The following is an 18,898-nucleotide window of genomic DNA, read 5'->3' as shown; positions in this document are numbered from 1 at the left end:
GCCGGCGGCTCCGCAGCCCCTCGGGCCGCGCGTGCCCCAGCATGCACCGCGCGCTCCCACGTGGCCCGCCGCGCGTTGGGAGGTGCGCTGGGCCCGACAGTTCCAAAGCAGGGGGTCTTTACCTGCATTCGTGATTAGAATTGCGTTAGAAGCATTAAAAAGTAAGCTTCCCAGACTCCACCCCGTACCGATTAAGCGGAACCTGGATTTAGGACCCATGATCTGTCCATTTTTAGTGTTCGGTTGGTCCTAAAAGTGCGTTCAGGTCCTAGAGCTGCTGCTGCTTTACTGCGCCCTAGAGGCAAGAGGGAGGGAAGAAAATCACTCATCTTTCTCCCCCCAGGTGGAGGAGTGCGTGCTGAACCTGGGCAAATTCCACAACATCGTTCGTCTTGTGGCCTTTTGTCCGTTTTCCTCGTCCCAAGTTGCCTTGGAAAATGCCAACGCTGTGTCTGAAGGTGAGTGAGTTGGCCACTAAATATTGTAGGGAGATGAGCCGAGATGTAGTTCTTGCTACTGTTAACCCTTTAACAACCTAGGATGTAGGCTTTATTTCTTGTGGGCACTGTAGTAATAAATGATTTTTAAGTGAAATCAGGCTGGGGTTGAGGGGCTGGTATAATGGTAGATCCAGTCAAATGTGGTTCTCTGCTAGTTTGTTCAGTTGATTGCAAAGGGCAATTTTGATGCCAAAAGCCTGGAGAAAGAGTTTTAGTCCCAGAAGGCAGATCTGGTACTAAATACATCCATTGTGCTCCAGGGTGTGTTTCAAGCTTTCAGTAATATATTTTACATTTACGTTATTGGGCCTGAGTTCTGTTCTCCTATGGTTGATGCTGGCTTTGCAGTGATGACTTGAGTCTGTCAATCCCCTGAGTGAGTTTAATCACTGATGTCTCCATGTCTCTGAGCAAAGCCTCTGAGTAAGAGGAGGTCTGTAGGCACAGGCCATCTTAGCATGCTCTGCAAGACCAATGTAAGATCAGTCTCACTAATCAGTAGTTGCTTTTTTACGATTTAAACATCATTCAGCATGTTAGTGGGAGCTCTGTTCTTTGCCTTGAGGTGTTGTTCATGAGGACCTCCGCCTGCTCTTGGAGACTCACCTGCCACCCAAAAAGAAGAAAGTACTTCTGGGAGTTGGGGACCCCAAGATAGGTGCGGCTATACAAGAGGAGTTAGGGTACAACTGCCAGACTGGAGGTGTCATAGCCGAGATCCTTCGAGGTGAGACAGTTTTGAAATCTGGGGGTGGGGGTGGTTCTGGAAACCTAGCAGGTTGCTTTTTAGAAGCCCTCCTGCTTGTCTGGTGCTTGTGTGTGCAGGAACTAGCTCAGAGCCTTTCCTTACTCACAGTCTCACCCTCTTCTAGGAGTTCGTCTGCACTTCCACAACCTGGTGAAAGGTCTGACCGATTTGTCTGCTTGTAAAGCCCAACTGGGGCTGGGACACAGCTATTCTCGTGCGAAAGTTAAGTTTAATGTGAACCGAGTGGACAACATGATTATCCAGTCTATTAGCCTCCTGGACCAGCTGGATAAGGATATCAATACCTTCTCCATGCGTGTCAGGTAAAGTGCAGGGGTAACCTGAGAAACAAGGTCTTGGGTCTGTGGGTTAGCTAATTTTGAATCCTAAAATCAGGACTGGTAGAGCTGGGCCTCCTGATGCTTACCACAGGCTGTGTTCTTACACTGACTGTATAGAAAGAGGAGGCAGAGTAAACCCACCCCATATACACCTCAGCCCAGGCAGGCCCTTTACCTGGTCTGCATTGTGAATGGGGAGACATGGAGGTTTTTGGATCTGATTTGTTCCCATTTCCTCCAGGCATAAAGTAGATATGGAGAGGGCTGAGTGTAGCTTTGAGGCATGGCAGCTGGGCCAGGGAGTGATTGTGGTTCTTTGCAGGGAGTGGTATGGGTATCACTTTCCTGAGCTGGTAAAGATCATCAATGACAATGCTACGTACTGCCGCCTTGCTCAGTTCATTGGAAACCGGAAGGAGCTTAATGAAGAAAAGTTGGAGAAGCTGGAGGAGCTGACAATGGATGCAGCCAAGGCTAAGGCTATTCTGGATGCCTCACGGTCTTCCATGGGTCAGTACAGAGCCTAGCAGTGAAAATAAGGTATGGGGCTCTAAATATTGGGCTTCTGCATTCACACTTGACATTCTTTAGGCATGGACATATCAGCCATTGACTTGATAAACATCGAGAGCTTCTCCAGTCGTGTGGTGTCTTTGTCAGAGTACCGCCAAAGTCTACACACTTACTTGCGATCCAAGATGAGCCAAGTAGCCCCCAGCCTGTCTGCCCTGATTGGGGAAGCGGTGCGTCATGGGAAACCAAAAGATGGGGGATTATGGGATTACCATGTATATTCGTCATATTGTTGTTGTATTTCGTGACCTATCATATCTTCCCCAGTTGAACTTGATGGGGAAGGAGGTTGAAGCAAGTTGTACAATTGGTACGTTGGCAATTCCAGCTTCATTGACTCCTTGACTCTTTCTCTAGGTAGGTGCACGTCTCATTGCTCACGCTGGCAGTCTCACCAATCTGGCCAAGTATCCAGCATCCACAGTGCAGATCCTTGGGGCTGAAAAGGCCCTGTTCAGGTACCAGTGAGGGCACCTGCTCACACTCAGGTGCCACTTCTGGTGCCCACTTGCTTGTTTGGGGATCACAGTGATGGTTGACCAGGGCTCCCTGACCTATACAGGCCTCTGCTATGGGGGTGATGGCCAGTCCTGGTGTCTGAGTGATTCCCTGGGCCCAGCAAAGGGACCAAGTTTCCAGGTCAGCGACATTGGATGCCTTCCCTCTGCCTCTGGGAGCGGTGGGTTGGCATGAGGTGGGGTAGCAACCCAACCTTGCCTGAGGCTCACTCTGGAAACTGCGGGGAAAGGGAAGGGAGGCACTGCCTTAGCTAACACCGTTGAAGTTTCTGATCTTAAAAGTCTCCGCTGAATATTCTTCTCCCAGAGCCTTGAAGACAAGGGGTAACACCCCAAAATACGGACTCATTTTCCACTCTACCTTCATTGGCCGAGCAGCTGCCAAGAACAAAGGTCGCATCTCCCGATACCTGGCAAACAAATGCAGTATTGCCTCACGAATCGATTGCTTCTCTGGTATGGGTGGGGGAGTGGGCAGTTGGGAGGGTGGGGAGGCTGACTACCCTAGCAGCTTCTACAATGATGGCAGTATTTTTCGTCAACAGCAGTTCACCTAGTGAGTGTTGATACTTTGGGTCTGAGTAAAGCTGAGGGTAGATGGAATACTGGAGGTTGAACTAGTAGTTTGTCCTTCTGGGGGCTGATGTGCTTTATTTACTTATATAAACACATCCAGAGGTGCCCACCAGTGTTTTTGGGGAGAAGCTTCGAGAACAAGTTGAGGAGCGGCTGTCCTTCTATGAGACTGGAGAGATTCCCCGAAAGAATCTGGATGTCATGAAGGAGGCAATGGTTCAGGTCAGTTTGGGTCAGGTCAGGTGGGGTAGAATAAGAGCTGGCTGTTGGAGGTGATGAACTATCTTACCCTGACCATGTAGTGTGGAGGCAAAAAAACTGATTTAATGAGCCTGATCCAACAAAACCATGAGAGAGACCTAGGGAACCAGAAGTCTTCAAGCATTTTCAGCATCTTTCTTTGGCCAGGCAGAGGAAGCGGCTGCTGAGATTACTAGGAAGCTCGAGAAACAGGAGAAGAAACGCTTGAAGAAGGAAAAGAAAAGGCTGGCTGCGATTGCCCTGGCTTCTTCAGAAAATAGCAGTGCCCCGGAGGAGTGTGAGGTCAGTAGTAAACTGTCAGCCCTCAGCCCTAGGTAAAGATCTTAGGTTGTAGGACAGAAAACAGCAGAACAGAAAATATAGCATCTCAAGTCAGGGTCTAGAGTACATGCTTATGGATTGAATTGAAGTCTTGAAGTCTACCTCTTGATTCTATAGGAAGGAGATAGGTGCTGAGAGAACTCATTCAAGAGCCCAGAGAGCTGGTTTGTAGCAACACCTGTTCATTCCCTGGGCAAGTGTGTTCTGCCTCTGCTGCCTTCCAGAAGTTCTTAATCAGGGGTAGTGCAAACTGCTCTGCTTATTCTCAGATGTATCTAGAGATGATAGCAGCTCATACTGGGAATGGGGAACAGGGAGGACTCCAATGTGCTGCTATGGTAGAATCATTCTCCCTAGGAGTGTCAGCAGTGCCAGTGTTTCAGGGTCCCCTCTGGAACTTGGCATCATGATTCTTTTTTGTGACCAGCATGGTGAGGTTCTTCTGTAAATTACCTAAGGATATTTGTGTGTTCTACCTTTTTTTGACATGGATTTCCAAAGCTAGAGCCATTCCATTAAAAATCATCCCAGAAACAGTGAGCAGTTTTAATGCCATTTTCACTAGTCTTTCTTCCTTGAGTACTTAACAGCTGGAATTCTAATAAAACAGATGACACTTCATGCCCATTTTTCCCTTTCTGCCATCAGGAGACAAGTGAAAGACCCAAAAAGAAGAAAAAGCAAAAGCCCCAGGAGGTTCTTCAGGAGAATGGAATGGAAGACCCTTCTGTGTCTTTTTCCAAACCCAAGAAAAAGAAATCTTTTTCCAAGGAAGAGCTAGTTAGTAGTGATCTTGAAGAGACAGCTGGTACTGGAAGTCTTCCCAAGAGGAAGAAATCTTTTCCCAAAGAGGAACCAGTTACTGACCCTGATGAGTCAGAAAACAAGAGGGTCCCCAAGAAAAAGCGGAAATTGTCTCCCAAGGAGGAGCCACTCAGCAGCGGACCTGAAGAGGCTGCTGCCAGTAAGAGCAGCGGCTCCAAGAAAAAGAAAAAGCTCCGAAAGCTATCCCAGGAAAGTTAGAATGGACCCTAGTGGGGCATAACTTAACACAGGTATTCCCCATCCCATTCCCTAGAGCCCAATAAAAATAAAAACAAATTCACAAAGAGTCATACCATGTTTTATTGGACATCTTAACATGGGTGTGGGTGGGAACTATGGGTTGGACAGGGCACCAATGACAGCCTCAGTGAAGTCTTGGCAGGTGGCATAACCACCCATGTCAGAAGTTCGAACCTGTAGGGGAGAATTGTTATCATCTCTGTGGCCTGGGCCCCATCCCTAACCCCCCACCACCTAACTGTTCCCTCAGGAAGCCAGCTCCCAACAACCTAGGCTCTGCCCAGAAGGTAATTATGGTCTAGAAGTATAGGGCTCTTCTCTGGTCCACAGTACTGAAGGGAAGTGTATGGTCCTTGTGAGGTTGGAGGGAATAAAGGGCTCTAGCCCCCATAGGGGTGCAGGTGGCCGATGACAGACTTGATGAAGTCGGTTGTGGTGCTGTAGCCGCCCATGTCTCGAGTCCGTACCTACAGCCACCACCGGCAATAACCGTGGTGAAGAAGAGAAGAGAGCCCATGAAGGTGAGGGGCAGGGCAATGTGATGGAAATGGAATCCAAAGAGGGTGACAAGGCCAGGAAAACAAGATGCGATGCAGCAGAGATGCAAGGAGGCAGCCAGGTTTGGAAAAGCACAAACCTGTGCGCTCCTGTCTTCTGAGGGCCAGAGCCACGATTCATGCTCTGCTGCAGCCTCAGCAGGTTAAGCTCAGCATGAGTGAGATGGGAAATGCAAGTCAGACAGAAGGAAGATACCTAACTGCAGGGGTGGCAGATAAGGATAGGCTTCCAGGTGTGGAGAAAGTGGTGCCTCATCCTGTCAGCTATCTCCCTCTGCTGCTCCATCTCCCCCCACGCTAGATAGGAAGCTACAAGTTCTGCCAGTGGATGAAAGAGGAAATAGCAGATGGGAAACTAAGAGGCAAACATGATCAAGAGAATGAGACAGCCCTGACAGGATTGGGGGAAGAGCAGAAGCTCTGGGGACCTGGAGGGAAAGGAGGCCCCAACTCAGGTTCCCAGAAATTAGTGCCCAAGACCCTAAACCCCACAGCCTTTCTAAACTTACCTTGCCAACTTTAATCACCTTCTTCACTGCCTCTGCAATCATGTTGGAGTGATGCTCGAGACTGCCAGTGTGGACAGAAACTAAATTACCCCCACGTCATCTTCCTGATTTCCCCACCCATGCTTCCCAAACCACCCAGCCACCATCCTAGCCTGGCAGTGACCTACTTGAGATGCCGCAGCATGTTGGAAGCTGACAGCAGCATGGCTGTGGGGTTGGCTATATTCCTGCCCACTGCCTGGGCAAATGGATGCCGGGCACCCTGTGGACAGATGAGCAGGCCAGAGTCACTAGCAGCAGACATTCTGCAGAATCTGAGGCCAGGAAAGGGTATTACATGAAAGGTCAGGCGAGGAACACTGAGAAGATGCAAGGGGTGGGGGGACAAGAGCAGGCCACGGTCATGAGCAGGCCAGGGGAATGCACTGGTGGAGAGCTATCGGGGATATGAGGTCAGATGAAGGGCACACAAGAGGGCTGAGGGAGGAGATGACCTCACTCACCGTCTCAAACACTGCGTACTCTGCACTGTAGCTCTCACCAGGGACCACACCAGCTCCCCCAACCAGGCCAGCAGCCAGATTGTCAATAATGTTCCCATAGAGATTGGGCATCACCAGCACGTCAAACTGGTAAGGATTCTGCACCAGCTGGGGGCATGGAGAAGAAACATAAATCCAACTCCTTGCCTTGCTTCTCACTGAGAACAGAGACACTGGGAGGGCCTTACCTGCATGCAGCAGTTGTCTATGATCATTTTCTCAAACTTGATCTTGGGATACAGTTCAGCAACTTCCTCACAGCACTGCAGGAACAACCCATCCCCCAGTTTCCTGTTCATGGGCCAAAGGGAACAGATTCAGCTGGGAGAGTGCTGGGGGCTACCTTCCCAGGACCCTACCCCATGCAAAGTTATGTCCCTCACATGATATTGGCCTTGTGGACAGCCGTGACCTTGCCCCGCCCCTTCTTAGTGGCATAGTCAAAGGCGAACTTTGCAATCCGCTGTGATTTGGTTCGAGTGACAATCTTCAAGCACTCAATCACACCCCTCGCACTCTGCATAAGAGAGAAGCAGCTGGGTGACACTGGAAAGAAGGGAAGAAGGAGCTAAGCCTCTCTCCCCTCTTCACCCCTGCTCCCCACAGTTTCTAGGATCTCACCTCGTGTTCCAGAGAACTGTACTCCCCTTCTGTCTGCTCTCGAATAATCACCAAATCTAGATTGTTGTGTCGAGTCTTGTACCCAGGAAGTGACTTCACATGGACCACATTGGCAAACAAGTCCAACTTCCGCCTGGGGATAGGGCAGAGCCATAAACACTGTGCCTGGTGCCCCAGTACCCCCTCACCAATAGCCTCCCATCACCTACCTCAGCCGCATATCATAGGAGGCTAGCTCCCCTTTATACTCCATTGGGGTGTGGATCTTTCCTGCATAAACAAAGTAGAGGTTGTGGGGGGAGAATCAAGCACAGGCCAAGTTCAAGGAAACTCGGAGTGGTGTCCCCTCAGTGACATAATGCAACCCACACTCCCACCTCACACTCCCAAATAAGTGACCCTTAAATGCCTTTGGAGGCAAGGGGCAAAGGAGAATAATGTAGTTAAAACCAGAAACATTGTGTCCACTGTTTCATTTCTAGTCACCAGATATATGTTGAAACTTCAAAATAACCTAAGAGGAGAACAGAAAAAAATTTTCTCATGTTCTCAAAGGGCCTGGATTAAATAGGTTGAGAAACAACTTAGATCTGTGACCTTTCTTGATGTTTCTGTGTCTACATATGTGACATCTTTTCAACCAACACATATCATGTGTCAGGCACTAGGAATACCAACCAAAAAACAACACAAACTCCTGTCTTCAAGGGCAAACAATGCACTGGGGGAAGAAAGTCATAGGAAGGACATGATAAATACCGTGGGAGAGGTATTACCAACGTGCACAGGAGCGCAGAGAAGAAAGGGATGCACAGAGGGATCTGGTGGTACCAGGAAGTATCATAGAACATCTGGCACTTCAGCCAGACCTTAGTCTGAGTGAGTGTACCAGGTTAAATAGTGATCCCCAAAATGATATGTCCATGTTTTAACTCCCAGAACCTGTAAATATGACTTTATTTGTTAAGACAGTGTCTGCAGAGATAATAAGTAAAGGATCTTGAGATGGATTCACACTGGATCCTTGTAGGTTCTAAACCCAGTAACAAGTCCTTTACAAGAAAAGAAGGAGAAACAGATACACAGACACAGAGTGGAGAAAACCATATCAAGACAGAGGCAGAGACTGAAGTGACACGTCTGCAAGTCAAGAAACACTGAGGAATGTCAGTAGCTACCAGGAGCCACCAGAGAAGCTGGAAGAGGCTAGGGAAGATTCTTCTCAAGTCTTTAGGCGAAGCTCTGCCAACACCTTAATTTTGGGATTCTGGCCTCCAGAACTGGGAAAGAATAAAATTTCTATTATTTTAAGCCACCAAGTTTATAGTAATGTGTGGCAGCATTCAGAAACTAATACAGTGAGTAAGGAAGATTCTGACAGGAGGAACCAAAAGGAGAATACTGTGGGCAGAAGGAACAGCAAAAGTCAAGACAATACACATTATTTGGAAACTAACACAGCCTGGAGTGACCAAAGAACAGAACACATGTTGCATAAACAAAGGCAGAAAAGCTGAGGCAGAAAAACTCATAACGAACTTACTTTCCTACCCTAGGGCTGGGACTGGCAAAGTCATGGTGGTCTTTCCAAGAGAAGAGCTGTACAGGATGGACTGTAGGGGCAGAACTGAAAGCCAAAAAGTCTAATGAGGCAGTTACTGTAGGAAAGCAGAAGGAAAGACAGAAAAGAGGCAGCTAGAAATGGCATTTCTGAAGACACAATTAACAAGACTTGATGACCACTTCCCTAGAGAAGGAAATGGCAACCCATTCCAATATTCTTGCCTGGAAAATTCCATGGACAGAAGAGCCTGGCGAGCTACAGTCCAAGCAAAGAGTCTGACGGGACTGAGCACCATGACCCACGACGTAGCCCCATGACAGACTACAAATTCATAAAGCCTTCTTGCATAGAGCATGAGGCACATGATCTCTTAGCTCCTGGGTTTCCAACTGGGTTCCCACTAATGGTCACCAATCAGTGGTGAGAACTCAGAAGAGTTAATGTATTAGTGTGTGCTGAGGGAAGCTTAATGTGCATTTATTCGGCACACATACCAATGATGGCCACTTTGTTCTCCTTCATGGAACTCAGCACCTGCTCCAGCTTCTCCTCAGATGCCATATTCTGCACCTCGCTCAGGTGATGCTCCTGGAACTCCACTGGGACAGAGGCAGCCTTCAAGAACAGGTGCCAAACATCACAGGATCAGAATCGAGTAAATCCTTTGCAACTTAAGCAATCGTCCCTGTCACGCCCCAGGGCACTCACCTTGAACACCTCCTTGACAGCGTGCATCAGCTCAGGCCCCACGCCGTCTCCTGGCAGCATAGTCACGGGAAAGGCGCCCTCCACCCTCACGTCCTCGCCCTGTGAGCAGGGGCAGCAGAGCTAGAGCTGGGGCGAGGAAAGGGGTTCTGGGGCGGGGTGGAGGGCATGACCAGGAAAAGAGATGTCAGGGGACTGAGCGAGACTGGAGCCGGGCCTGCGCTTACCTGGGTCCGCGAGGAGGCTTGCGCCACGGTTGAGGTACACAGGCTCCTCCATGCTCCGGGATTCGGAGCGGCGACCAGTGCCTGCAACAGACACACAAGCCTTTTAAGTCGGATCTGGGCGCCTCAGGCCCCGAATACTTCTGTGAGCCTGGTACAAACCCGCCGCCCTCCCGCCTGCCGTTGCGTGTCCCGGGCCTCACTCGGGTCAGCCAGCGGACACGGCTGAGGGCAGCCATGTCATTCGCAGGAAGTCGCGGAGAAGTGACGCCGGAAGCTGGAGCGGCCCAGGGCCCCTGTTTCCGGCCCGGCAGGGATGTTGGGCGGTGTCCTTATTTCCTCCAACCAAAACAGCTAACCTGATGGTTTTCCTCCGCTGGCATCCTCTTGGGCTCACCTCTTCCGGTACCCACTGATGCGGCAGAGAGCTGCTTTGTCTATTGCTTTACTTTCATTCACCGTATTTATGTTGAAACTTGAAGATAACATTAAAGGCGAATATGAGGTTTCATTTCTATCAAACGGTGACCTAAATTTAATAGCAAGTTGAAAACAATACTGGAGAATATGTCTTAATGTTTTTGTGTCCTCGTATTTGTTATTCTTTTCATCCATTCTCACTGAACAATCGTATGTCCGACACTGAAGACGTTAATGAACACCACACAATGCATAGGAGATGGTGTGTATGTGCCTGGCTTCTTCAGTCTCGGAGCCTGTGCGGTTATTAATCTGTATTAATCAAGTTTCCTCGTTGTTTTTTCCCAGGTGATCTTGTTCTTTGCTCTGACCTTTGTTTTCGAACAGTGTAGCCCAGGCTTGAACTCCCCTGAGCAGGATAGTAATTAGAGACAAATTATCTCAACCTAGTAAGTGTGACCCTAAAAGGAAAGTTCAGGCCGATTTTCCAAATTTCAGTCACATGCCTAAAGCACAAGACACAAGTGGACATGGAGCACTTGTTAAAAATGCAGACTTACGTCACTCCAGACTTGCTGAATCCAAATTTCAGGACTGGGTCCCCAGAAAGCATATTTAACAGGCTCCTTCAGATGATACACACAAATTTAAAACCACTAACTAGGTTGTCTGTGATTTATGTACCTAATCCTTCCAAAAGCGTGCAAGGTATTCTCCCAGCCCAAGGGAAAGAATGCAGTGGTTCTAATCTTGGGGACCAAGAACAGGCTTTGTGTCTCTTCTCTGCATTCCTTTAGGCAGGGCGTTCTCTACTGTTGTGAGGTGAAAAGATTTAAATTAGAAAATAAATGTGTAAGAAACTTGAACACATGAAAAGTTCTGTGTCAATAAAAGGCTGTTAATAATATAGCTAATTGATATTATAATTGATAATATAATTATCAATATTAATGTGACAAACTCCTCCATCTCCAGAATCAAAACCAGAGAACAGCACCATCTTGCCTTCATAGACTCTCTAGTCCCAAGTTACACACTGCTCTTGCCATTCACCACCATTTTTTTTCTTCCAAATACTGCTCTTTCTAGTAGAGAAAAAGTGGGAGATTTACAATTTCTCAAAGCTATGTTTTCCGTTACTTTAGGAAATTGAGGGCAGGAAAGGATATGTGCCATCTTAGTCTAATCTCTGATAATCTAATTTTCATCCCAGAAAATATTAATTTCCTTGAGGGCAACTACAACATTATTTCCATACCTAAATTCTGCACAAATCTGAGTCCAGTCTGACAAACAACATCTGCTCATGATATCAAGCTGTGTGGCTGTCAAAAGAATGAAAGGAATTGATGAATGGTACCAAACGACTCAGGCCAAGGAAATGTGATCATCACTGTTTCAGGTCATTGTATTCTGGTGAGTTTGGTGAGCTCTCCTGGACTCTGAGTTCTTATTAAGGCATCTCTTACTGATATTACCTGAGAATAGGGAAGTTCAGTCTGGACCCTTGAATAGTTCCCTAACCAGACTCTTGGACAAGTGAGAGAAGTTAAACCATCTTGTTCCTTCGAGTTGTTATGAAGCATATATTAGTGTTCAGTGTGAGGCTGGATGATTTGAATGTCACTTTCCTAGGCCTATAAAAACTCCAGTTCAGGGGTCCTAACCAGAGCTCCAGGTATCCATCAGTAGAAATCAGTACCATGAACCTGGATGAGGAAAATTAAAAAATCCCTTCTTTATTCTCAATGACCTTTAACTGAAACTTAGTGTTTCCTATCATTACGAATGTAAAGTGAGGGACTGCCCTGGTGGTCCAGTGGTTAAGACTCTGCCTTGCAATCCAGGGGACATGGATTTGATCACTGGTTGGAAAACTAAGATCTCACATGCGCAGAGGAACTAAGCCCACCACCACAACTACTGAACCTGCACTCTCCAGAGTCCAAGCACCACAACTAGAGAAAGATCCTGCATGCCACAACTAAGACCTGGCTCAGCCAAATAAATAAATGTATTTTTAAATGAATGTAGAGTGATAGTGTAGTGCTATATGTAGTACCCTTGATATTATCACTAATAGGAATTATAATTCATGCTGCATTTCATTTTTCACAGATATCTTCAAATATTATTTACTCTGATCACTACTTTAATATTATTTGACCTAATGTGAGATTGAGGTTATTGATATTTCTCCTGGCAATCTTGATTCCAGCTTGTGTTTCTTCCAGTCCAGGGTTTCTCATGATGTACTCTGCATATATGTTAAATAAGCAGGGTGACAATATACAGCCTTGACGTACTCCTTTTCCTATTTGGAACCAGTCTGTTGTTCCATGTCCAGTTCTAAGTGTTGCTTCCTGATCTGCATATAGGTTTCTCAAGAGGCAGGTCAGGTGGCCTGGTATTCCCATCTCTTTCAGAATTTTCCACAGTTTATTGTGATCCACACAGTCAAAGGCTTTTGCATAGTCAATAAAGCAGAAATAGATGTTTTTCTGAAACTCTCTTGCTTTTTCCATAATCCAGCAGATGTTGGCAATTTGATCTCTGGTTCCTCCGCCTTTTCTAAAACCAGCTTGAACATCTGGAAGTTCACGGTTCATTACTAGCGTGTGAGATGAGTGCAATTGTTTATTTTTGTTTATTTGTTTATGTTTATATGTTTAATGTTTATGTTTGTTTGTTTATTTTTGGTTTTATTTCCATTAATCTAGGAGGTGGGTCAGAGAGAATCTTGCTGTGATTTATGTCAAAGAGTATACTATCTATGTTTTCTTCTAAGACCTTCAGAGTTTCTGGACTTACATTTAAGTCTTTAATCCATTTTATTTTTGTGTCTGGTGTTAGGAAGTGTTCTAATTTAATTCTTTTCCATGCAGCTGTGCAGTTTTCCCAGCACCACTTGTTGAAGAGGCTGTCTTTTCTCCATTGTATATTCTTGCCTCCTTTGTGAAAAATAAGGTGTCCATGTGTGTGGGTTTATCTTTGGGCTATCTTGTTCTATTGATTATTTCTGTTTTTGTGCCAGTACTATATTGTCTTAATGACTGTAGCTTTGTAGAATAATCTGAAGTCAGGGAGGTTGATTCCTCCCTCCATCTTTCTTTCTCAAGATTGCTTTGGTTATTTGGGGTCTTTTGTGTTTCCATACACATTTTGAAATTTTTTGTTCTGGTTCTGTGAAAAGTGCCATTGGTAATTTGATAAAAATTGCATTGAATCTGTAGATTGCATTTGGTAATATAATCATTTTGACAATATTGATTCTTTCAATCCAAGAGCATGGTATACCTCACCATCTATTTCTGTCATCTTTATTTCATCAGTGTCTTACAGTTTTCTGCATACAGGTCTTTTGTCTCTTTAGGTAGGTTTATTCTGAGGTATTTTATTCTTTTGTTGCAATGGTGAATGGGACTGTTTCTTTAATTTCTCTTTCTGATTTTTTATTGTTAGTGTATCCAAATGCAAGTGATTTCTATGTATTGATTTTATATTCTGTTACATTACTAAATTCATTGATTAGCTCCAGTAGTTTTTTGGTAGCATTTTTGGTGGGATTTTTGGTGGTTTTGGCATTTTGGTGAGCATTTTGATGGATTTTCTTTGTATAGTATCATGTCATCTCCAAACAGTGAGAGTTTTACTTCTTCTTTTCCAATCTGGATTTCTTTTATTTCTTTTTCTTCTCTGATTTCTGTGACTAGGACTTCCAAAACTATGTTTAAATAGTAGTCACTTCCAAAACTATATGTTTAAATAGTATGTTTAAGTAGTGGTATCTGGTTCCAAATAGGAAAAGGAGTACGTCAAGGCTGTATATTGTCACCCTGCTTATTTAACTTATATGCAGAGTACATCATGAGAAACGCTGGGCTGGAAGAAACACAAGCTGGAATCAAGATTGTTGGGAGAAATATCAATAACCTCAGATATGCAGATGACACCACCTTTATGGCAGAAAGTGAAGAGGAACTAAAAAGCCTCTTGATGAAAGTGAAAGAGGAGAGTGAAAAAGTTGGCTTAAAGCTCAACATTCAGAAAACAAAAATTATGGCATCTGGTCCCATCACTTCATGGGAAATAGATGGAGAAACAGTGGAAACAGTGTCAGACTTTATTTTTGGGGGGCTCCAAAATCACTGCAGATGGTGACTGCAGCCATGAAATTAAAAGACGCTTAATTCTTGGAAGAAAAGTTATGATCAACCTAGATAGCATATTGAAAAGCAGAGACATTACTTTGCCAACAAAGGTCCGTCTAGTCAAGGCTATGGTTTTTCCAGTGGTCATGTATGGATGTGAGAGTTGGACTATAAAGAAACCTGAGTGCTGAAGAATTGATGCTTTTGAACTGTGGTGTTGGAGAAGACTCTTGAGAGTCCCTTGGACTGCAAGGAGATCCAACCAGTCCATTCTAAAGGAGATCAGTCCTGGGTGTTCATTGGAAGGACTGATGCTAAAGCTAAAACTCCAATACTTTGGTCACCTCATGCAAAGAGTTGACTCACTGGAAAAGACCCTGATCCTGGGAGGAATTGGGGGCAGGAGGAGAAGGGGATGACAGAGGATGAGATGGCTGGATGGCATTACCGACTCGATGGACATGAGTTTGAATAGACTCCAGGAGTTGGTGATGGACATGGAGGCCTGGCATGCTGCGATTCATGAGGTCGCAAAGAGTTGGACACAACTGAGTGACTAAACTGAACTGAACTGAACTGAGAGCACTTGTCTTGTTTCTGATCTTAGGAAGATATGCTTTCGGTTTTTCACTGTTGAGAACAATGTTTTCTGTGGGTTTGTCATATGTGGCCTTTATTATGTTGAGGTATGTTCCTTCTATGCCAATTTTCTGGAGAGTTTTTTTAATAATAAATGAGCAATTAGTTTTGTCAAAAGCTTTCTCTGCATAGATTTTTTATCACAGTTTCAATTTCAGTGCTTGTGATTGGTCTGTTCATATTTTCTAATTCTTCCTGGTTCAGTCTTAGAAGGTTGTACATTGCTAAGAACTTGTCCATTTCTTCCAGGCTGTTCATTTTATTGGCATATAGTTGCACATAGTAATCTCTTATGATCCTTTTTATTTCTGCATTGTCTGTTGTAACTTCTTTTTCACTTCTGATTTTATTAATTTGAATCTTCTCCCCTTTTTTCTTGATGAGTCTGTCTAATTAATGGCTTGTTAATTTTGTTTATCTTCTCAAAGAATCAGCTTTCAGTTTTATTGATCTTTGTTATGTTTTCCTTCATTTCTCTCCCATTTATTTCTGCTCTGATATTTATATTTCTTTTTTTTCTTCTTTTTCTAGTTGCTTTAAACGTAAGGTTAGGTTGGTTATTTGATGTTTTTCTCATTTTTTGTGGTAGACTTGTATTACTATAAACTTCTCTCTTAGCATTGCTTTTACTGCATCCCATAGGTTTTGAGTTGGCATGTTTTCATGGTCATTTGTTTGAAGGTATTTTTTTATTTCCTCCTTGATTTCTTCAGTGATCTCTTGGCTATTAAGAAGTATATTTTTTAACCTCCATGTGTTTGTATTTTTTACAGTTTTTTTCCCCCTGTAACTGATATCTAATCTCATAGCATTGTGGTCGGAAAAAAATGCTTGATACAATTTCAATTTTCTTAAATTTACCAAGGCTTGATTTGTGACCCAAGATGTGCTCTATCCTGGAGAATGTTTCCTATGCACTTGAGAAAGAAGTGTATTCTGCTGTTTTTGGATGGAATGCCCTATAAATATCAATTAGGTCTGTCACGTCCGATGTGTCATTTAAGGCTAGTGTTTCCTTATTAATTTTCTGTCCACATGATCTGTCCATTGTTGTGAGTGGGATATTAAAGTCCCCTACTATTATTGTATTACTGTCTATTTCCTCTTTTATAGGTAATAGCTTTGCCTTATTATTGAGGTGCTCACATGTTGGTGCATATTATATATTTATAATTGTTATATCTTTTTGGATTGATCCTTTGATCATTATGTAGTCTCCTTCCTTGTCTTTTGTAACAGTCTTTATTTTGAAGTCTATTTAATCTGATATTAATATTGCTACTTCCACTTTCTTTTGATTTCTACTTGCATGGTATATCTTTTTCCAGCCCCTGACTTTCAGTCTGTATGTGTCCCTAGATCTGAAGTGGGTCTCTTTTAGACAGTATATATATATGAGTCTTGTTTTTTTCAATCCGTTCAGCCAGTCTGTGTCTTTTGGTTGGAGCATTTACTCCATTTACATTTAAGGTACCTATTGATATGTATGCTCCTATTACCATTAACTTTATTGATTTGGGTGTGGTTTTTTTGTTTTGTTTTGTTTTTTTAGGTAAGAAATGGTTTTATTCAGACTCAGAGAGAAGCACACTCCACAGACAGAGTGTGGGCCACTGCAAAGGGCAAGTGCCTTGGATTTGTTTTTGTAGGTCTTTTCTTTCTGTTTCCTGTCTAGAGAAGTTCCTTTAGCATTTGTTGTAAAGCTGGTTTGGTGGTGCTGAATTCACTTAATTTTTGCTTGTCTGTAAAGCTTCTGATTTCTCTGTCAAATCTCAATGAGATCTTTGCTGGGTAGAGTATAGTTGGTTGTAGGCGTTTCCTTTCATCACTTTAAGCATATCCTGCCACTCCTTTATGGCCTGCAGAGTTTCTGCTGAAAGATCAAGCTTTTAACCTTATGGGGATTCCCTTGTATGTTATTTGTTGCTTTTCCCTTGCTGCTTTTAATATTTTTTATTTGTGCTTAATTTTTGTTAGTTTGATTAATATGTGTCTTGGCATGTTGCTCTTTTTGGATTTATCCTGTATGGGACTCTCTGGGCTTCCTGGACTTGGGTGGCTATTTCCTTTCCCATGTTAAGGAATTTTTCAACTATAATTCCTCAAATATTTTCTCATACCCTTTCTTTTTCTCTTCTTCTCTGGGACCCCTATAAGTCGAACGTTGGTGCATTTAATATTGTACCAGAGGTCTCTGAGACTGTCCTCATTTCTTTTCATTCTTTTTTCTTTATTCTGTTCTGCTTCAGTTATTTCCACCACTCTATCTTCCAGCTCAGTCAGTTATTCTGCTATTGGTTCCTTCTAGTGTATTTTAAATTTCAGTTACTATGTTGTTCATTGTTGATTGCTTGTTCTTTAGTTCTTCTAGGTCCTTGTAAATTATTTCTTATATCTTCTCAATCCTTGTCTCCATTCTATTTATCTGTGCCTCCATTTTATCTCCAAGGTTCTGGATCATTTTTACTACCATTACTCTGAATTCTTTTTCAGGTAGATGGCCTATTTCCTTTTTCGTTGTTTGGTTTGGTAGTTTTTACCATGCTCCTTCATCAGCTGTATGTTTCTCTGTCTTCTCATTTTGTTTAATTTACTGGGTTTGGGGTCTCCTTTCCGCAGGCTGCAAGGTTCTCAGAAGGTCTCTGGACCTGATGTTGGTGATGTGGGATCAGCTCCGACTGAGATCTGGCCTTACTCCAACTCGTACTTGCTTCCAAAGTCCACAGTTGCCCCCAAAGCTCACAGTCTTAAGCCAATTGCAGGGATTTAATCTGCTGCATCCGCTCCTGCCAGAGTGAATTCCTTTCCTCTTCTTTGGTCACACAGCCCCTGGTGTTCCGCTTTGGTTTTGGCCCCCGCTCTGCGTGTAGGCCACAGACAAGAGGGGCCTAATAAGGCCACGGGCTCACTTGCTCAGTCAGGCTAGGGAGTAAAAGGGGTAGGGCAGACACAATGAGGCAGTGCCTGTGGCAGTAGAGACCTGCTGAAAGCTGCTAGAGTCAGAAGTGGGTCACGTGCTCTCCCAGGCGAACTGACCCTGGGTCCCTTGGAAGAACCAAGCTACACAGTCTTCCAGGAAGTTGTGGACAGTGACCTGCTCCCACTCACAGCTTGGCAGCCACTGTGGCAGCCGTCACAGCCACCTCTGATGTCGCAGACCATACCCTCATGCCATGCCCCACCTCCTTTGACACTCGTGCCATCGTTGATGGCAGTAGGTCCCCGGGCATGCCCACCTCTGGGGTCACAGACCACAGCCAGCTCACCCCACCTTATGACACTCACAAAGGCACAGTCCTGTAATCTGTGAGCACTTGGAGTTAGATGGTCCCAGTGGTGATGATCTCTTGCCTCTCTGGCAGACCCAGGCTTTTCCCTGGGCTCTTTCTGCATGTTGTACTAGTACCCTTAGAGTAACTTCAAGGCAGGCAACCCCAGTCCTCATCTTGGGGTCCGATTCCTGAAGCCTGAGCCTCAGCACCCAACTCCCACTTGCTGCAGTGGGCATGAAAACTGCTTCTCAGCTGGGAGTGCTGGTCAGCAAAAATCTCTGTGCTGAATTCTCTCCCGTTTGCCTTCAGAGGACCTGCTGCACCCGCCTTTGAGGTTCCGAAGCTCCTGTGAGTAGGGTTCAGAGGAACTTTGCCTCCTTCACGACTCTATCCCTGAGGTGCAGGATTCCTCCCATTTTCCTTGTCTCTATTTTTTTTTCTTATTGCTGTTTCCCTACCACTTTATTCAAGATTAGCTATAGAGATTAGTTTGCCTTTTTGGAAGTCTGAAACCTTCTGGCAGCATTCAGTAGGTGTTCTGTAGGAATTGTTCCATGTGCATTTTTCATGTATTTTGGGGGAGGAAGAGGATCTCCACATCTTACTCCTCCACCATCTTCAACACCTCCCTTCCAAAAATATAAACTTTTGCTTGAGTATTTTTAATTGGACTGTAGGTAAATGATCACATTCCTTTTTTAAAAATTGTATAGCTTATAAATAAGGCCAAAGTCTCCTACCACCCCAGCCACAGCCCCAGTCCTTTGCCCTTTCCCCATAAGCAGCTGGTT

General features: G+C 44.7%; 2 protein-coding genes across 4 annotated transcripts in view; one reads left to right on the top strand and one right to left on the bottom strand.

Moving 5' to 3' along the window:
- Nucleotides 1–4,949, top strand: part of NOP56 (NOP56 ribonucleoprotein) — an 8,349-nt gene extending 3,400 nt beyond the window's left edge. The window contains exons 3-12 of the mRNA XM_010836516.1: nucleotides 344–458; nucleotides 1,066–1,227; nucleotides 1,373–1,571; nucleotides 1,912–2,099; nucleotides 2,181–2,332; nucleotides 2,520–2,620; nucleotides 2,988–3,136; nucleotides 3,357–3,478; nucleotides 3,665–3,799; nucleotides 4,487–4,949. Coding sequence (XP_010834818.1) covers nucleotides 344–458; nucleotides 1,066–1,227; nucleotides 1,373–1,571; nucleotides 1,912–2,099; nucleotides 2,181–2,332; nucleotides 2,520–2,620; nucleotides 2,988–3,136; nucleotides 3,357–3,478; nucleotides 3,665–3,799; nucleotides 4,487–4,861 — 1,698 coding nt within the window. The 3' untranslated portion in view covers nucleotides 4,862–4,949. The remainder of the gene's footprint in view (nucleotides 1–343; nucleotides 459–1,065; nucleotides 1,228–1,372; nucleotides 1,572–1,911; nucleotides 2,100–2,180; nucleotides 2,333–2,519; nucleotides 2,621–2,987; nucleotides 3,137–3,356; nucleotides 3,479–3,664; nucleotides 3,800–4,486) is intronic.
- Nucleotides 4,940–9,909, bottom strand: IDH3B (isocitrate dehydrogenase 3 (NAD+) beta). Of its 3 annotated transcripts, XR_824997.1 has the most exons (13): nucleotides 9,829–9,909; nucleotides 9,629–9,709; nucleotides 9,405–9,503; nucleotides 9,191–9,311; nucleotides 7,342–7,402; nucleotides 7,133–7,265; nucleotides 6,895–7,028; nucleotides 6,700–6,802; nucleotides 6,473–6,619; nucleotides 6,137–6,231; nucleotides 5,970–6,030; nucleotides 5,173–5,370; nucleotides 4,940–5,077 (listed from the first exon to the last, which is right to left on the bottom strand). XR_824997.1 is itself a non-coding variant. In XM_010836517.1 (12 exons), exons 1-12 carry the CDS (start codon nucleotides 9,862–9,864, stop codon nucleotides 5,284–5,286), a joined length of 1,158 nt encoding a protein of 385 aa, XP_010834819.1. In that variant the 5' UTR covers nucleotides 9,865–9,909; the 3' UTR covers nucleotides 4,940–5,283. The 3 variants fall into 3 exon arrangements, 2 of the variants coding, with proteins under 2 accessions (XP_010834819.1, XP_010834820.1); XM_010836517.1 differs by having other exon boundaries at nucleotides 4,940–5,370; XM_010836518.1 differs by lacking the exon at nucleotides 5,173–5,370.
- Between the last annotated feature and the right edge of the window lie 8,989 nt (nucleotides 9,910–18,898).

Source organism: Bison bison, unplaced genomic scaffold (assembly GCF_000754665.1).
Source record: "Bison bison bison isolate TAMUID 2011002044 unplaced genomic scaffold, Bison_UMD1.0 scf7180017864063, whole genome shotgun sequence".
Classification (NCBI taxonomy): domain Eukaryota; kingdom Metazoa; phylum Chordata; class Mammalia; order Artiodactyla; family Bovidae; genus Bison; species Bison bison.
The sequence above is the reverse complement of the archived record's forward strand: the minus strand, read 5'-3'. Positions and strand labels throughout refer to the sequence as shown.

Coding starts and splice junctions, on each gene's coding strand:
- IDH3B (XM_010836517.1), bottom strand. CDS start 9,864: ATGGCTGCCCTCAGCCGTGTCCGCTGGCTGACCCGA. Junction 9,312..9,404: donor CTGTCAAGGAGGTGTTCAAG/GTGAGTGCCCTG, acceptor CTGTTCTTGAAG/GCTGCCTCTGTCCCAGTGGA. Junction 6,232..6,472: donor AGTACGCAGTGTTTGAGACG/GTGAGTGAGGTC, acceptor ATCTGTCCACAG/GGTGCCCGGCATCCATTTGC.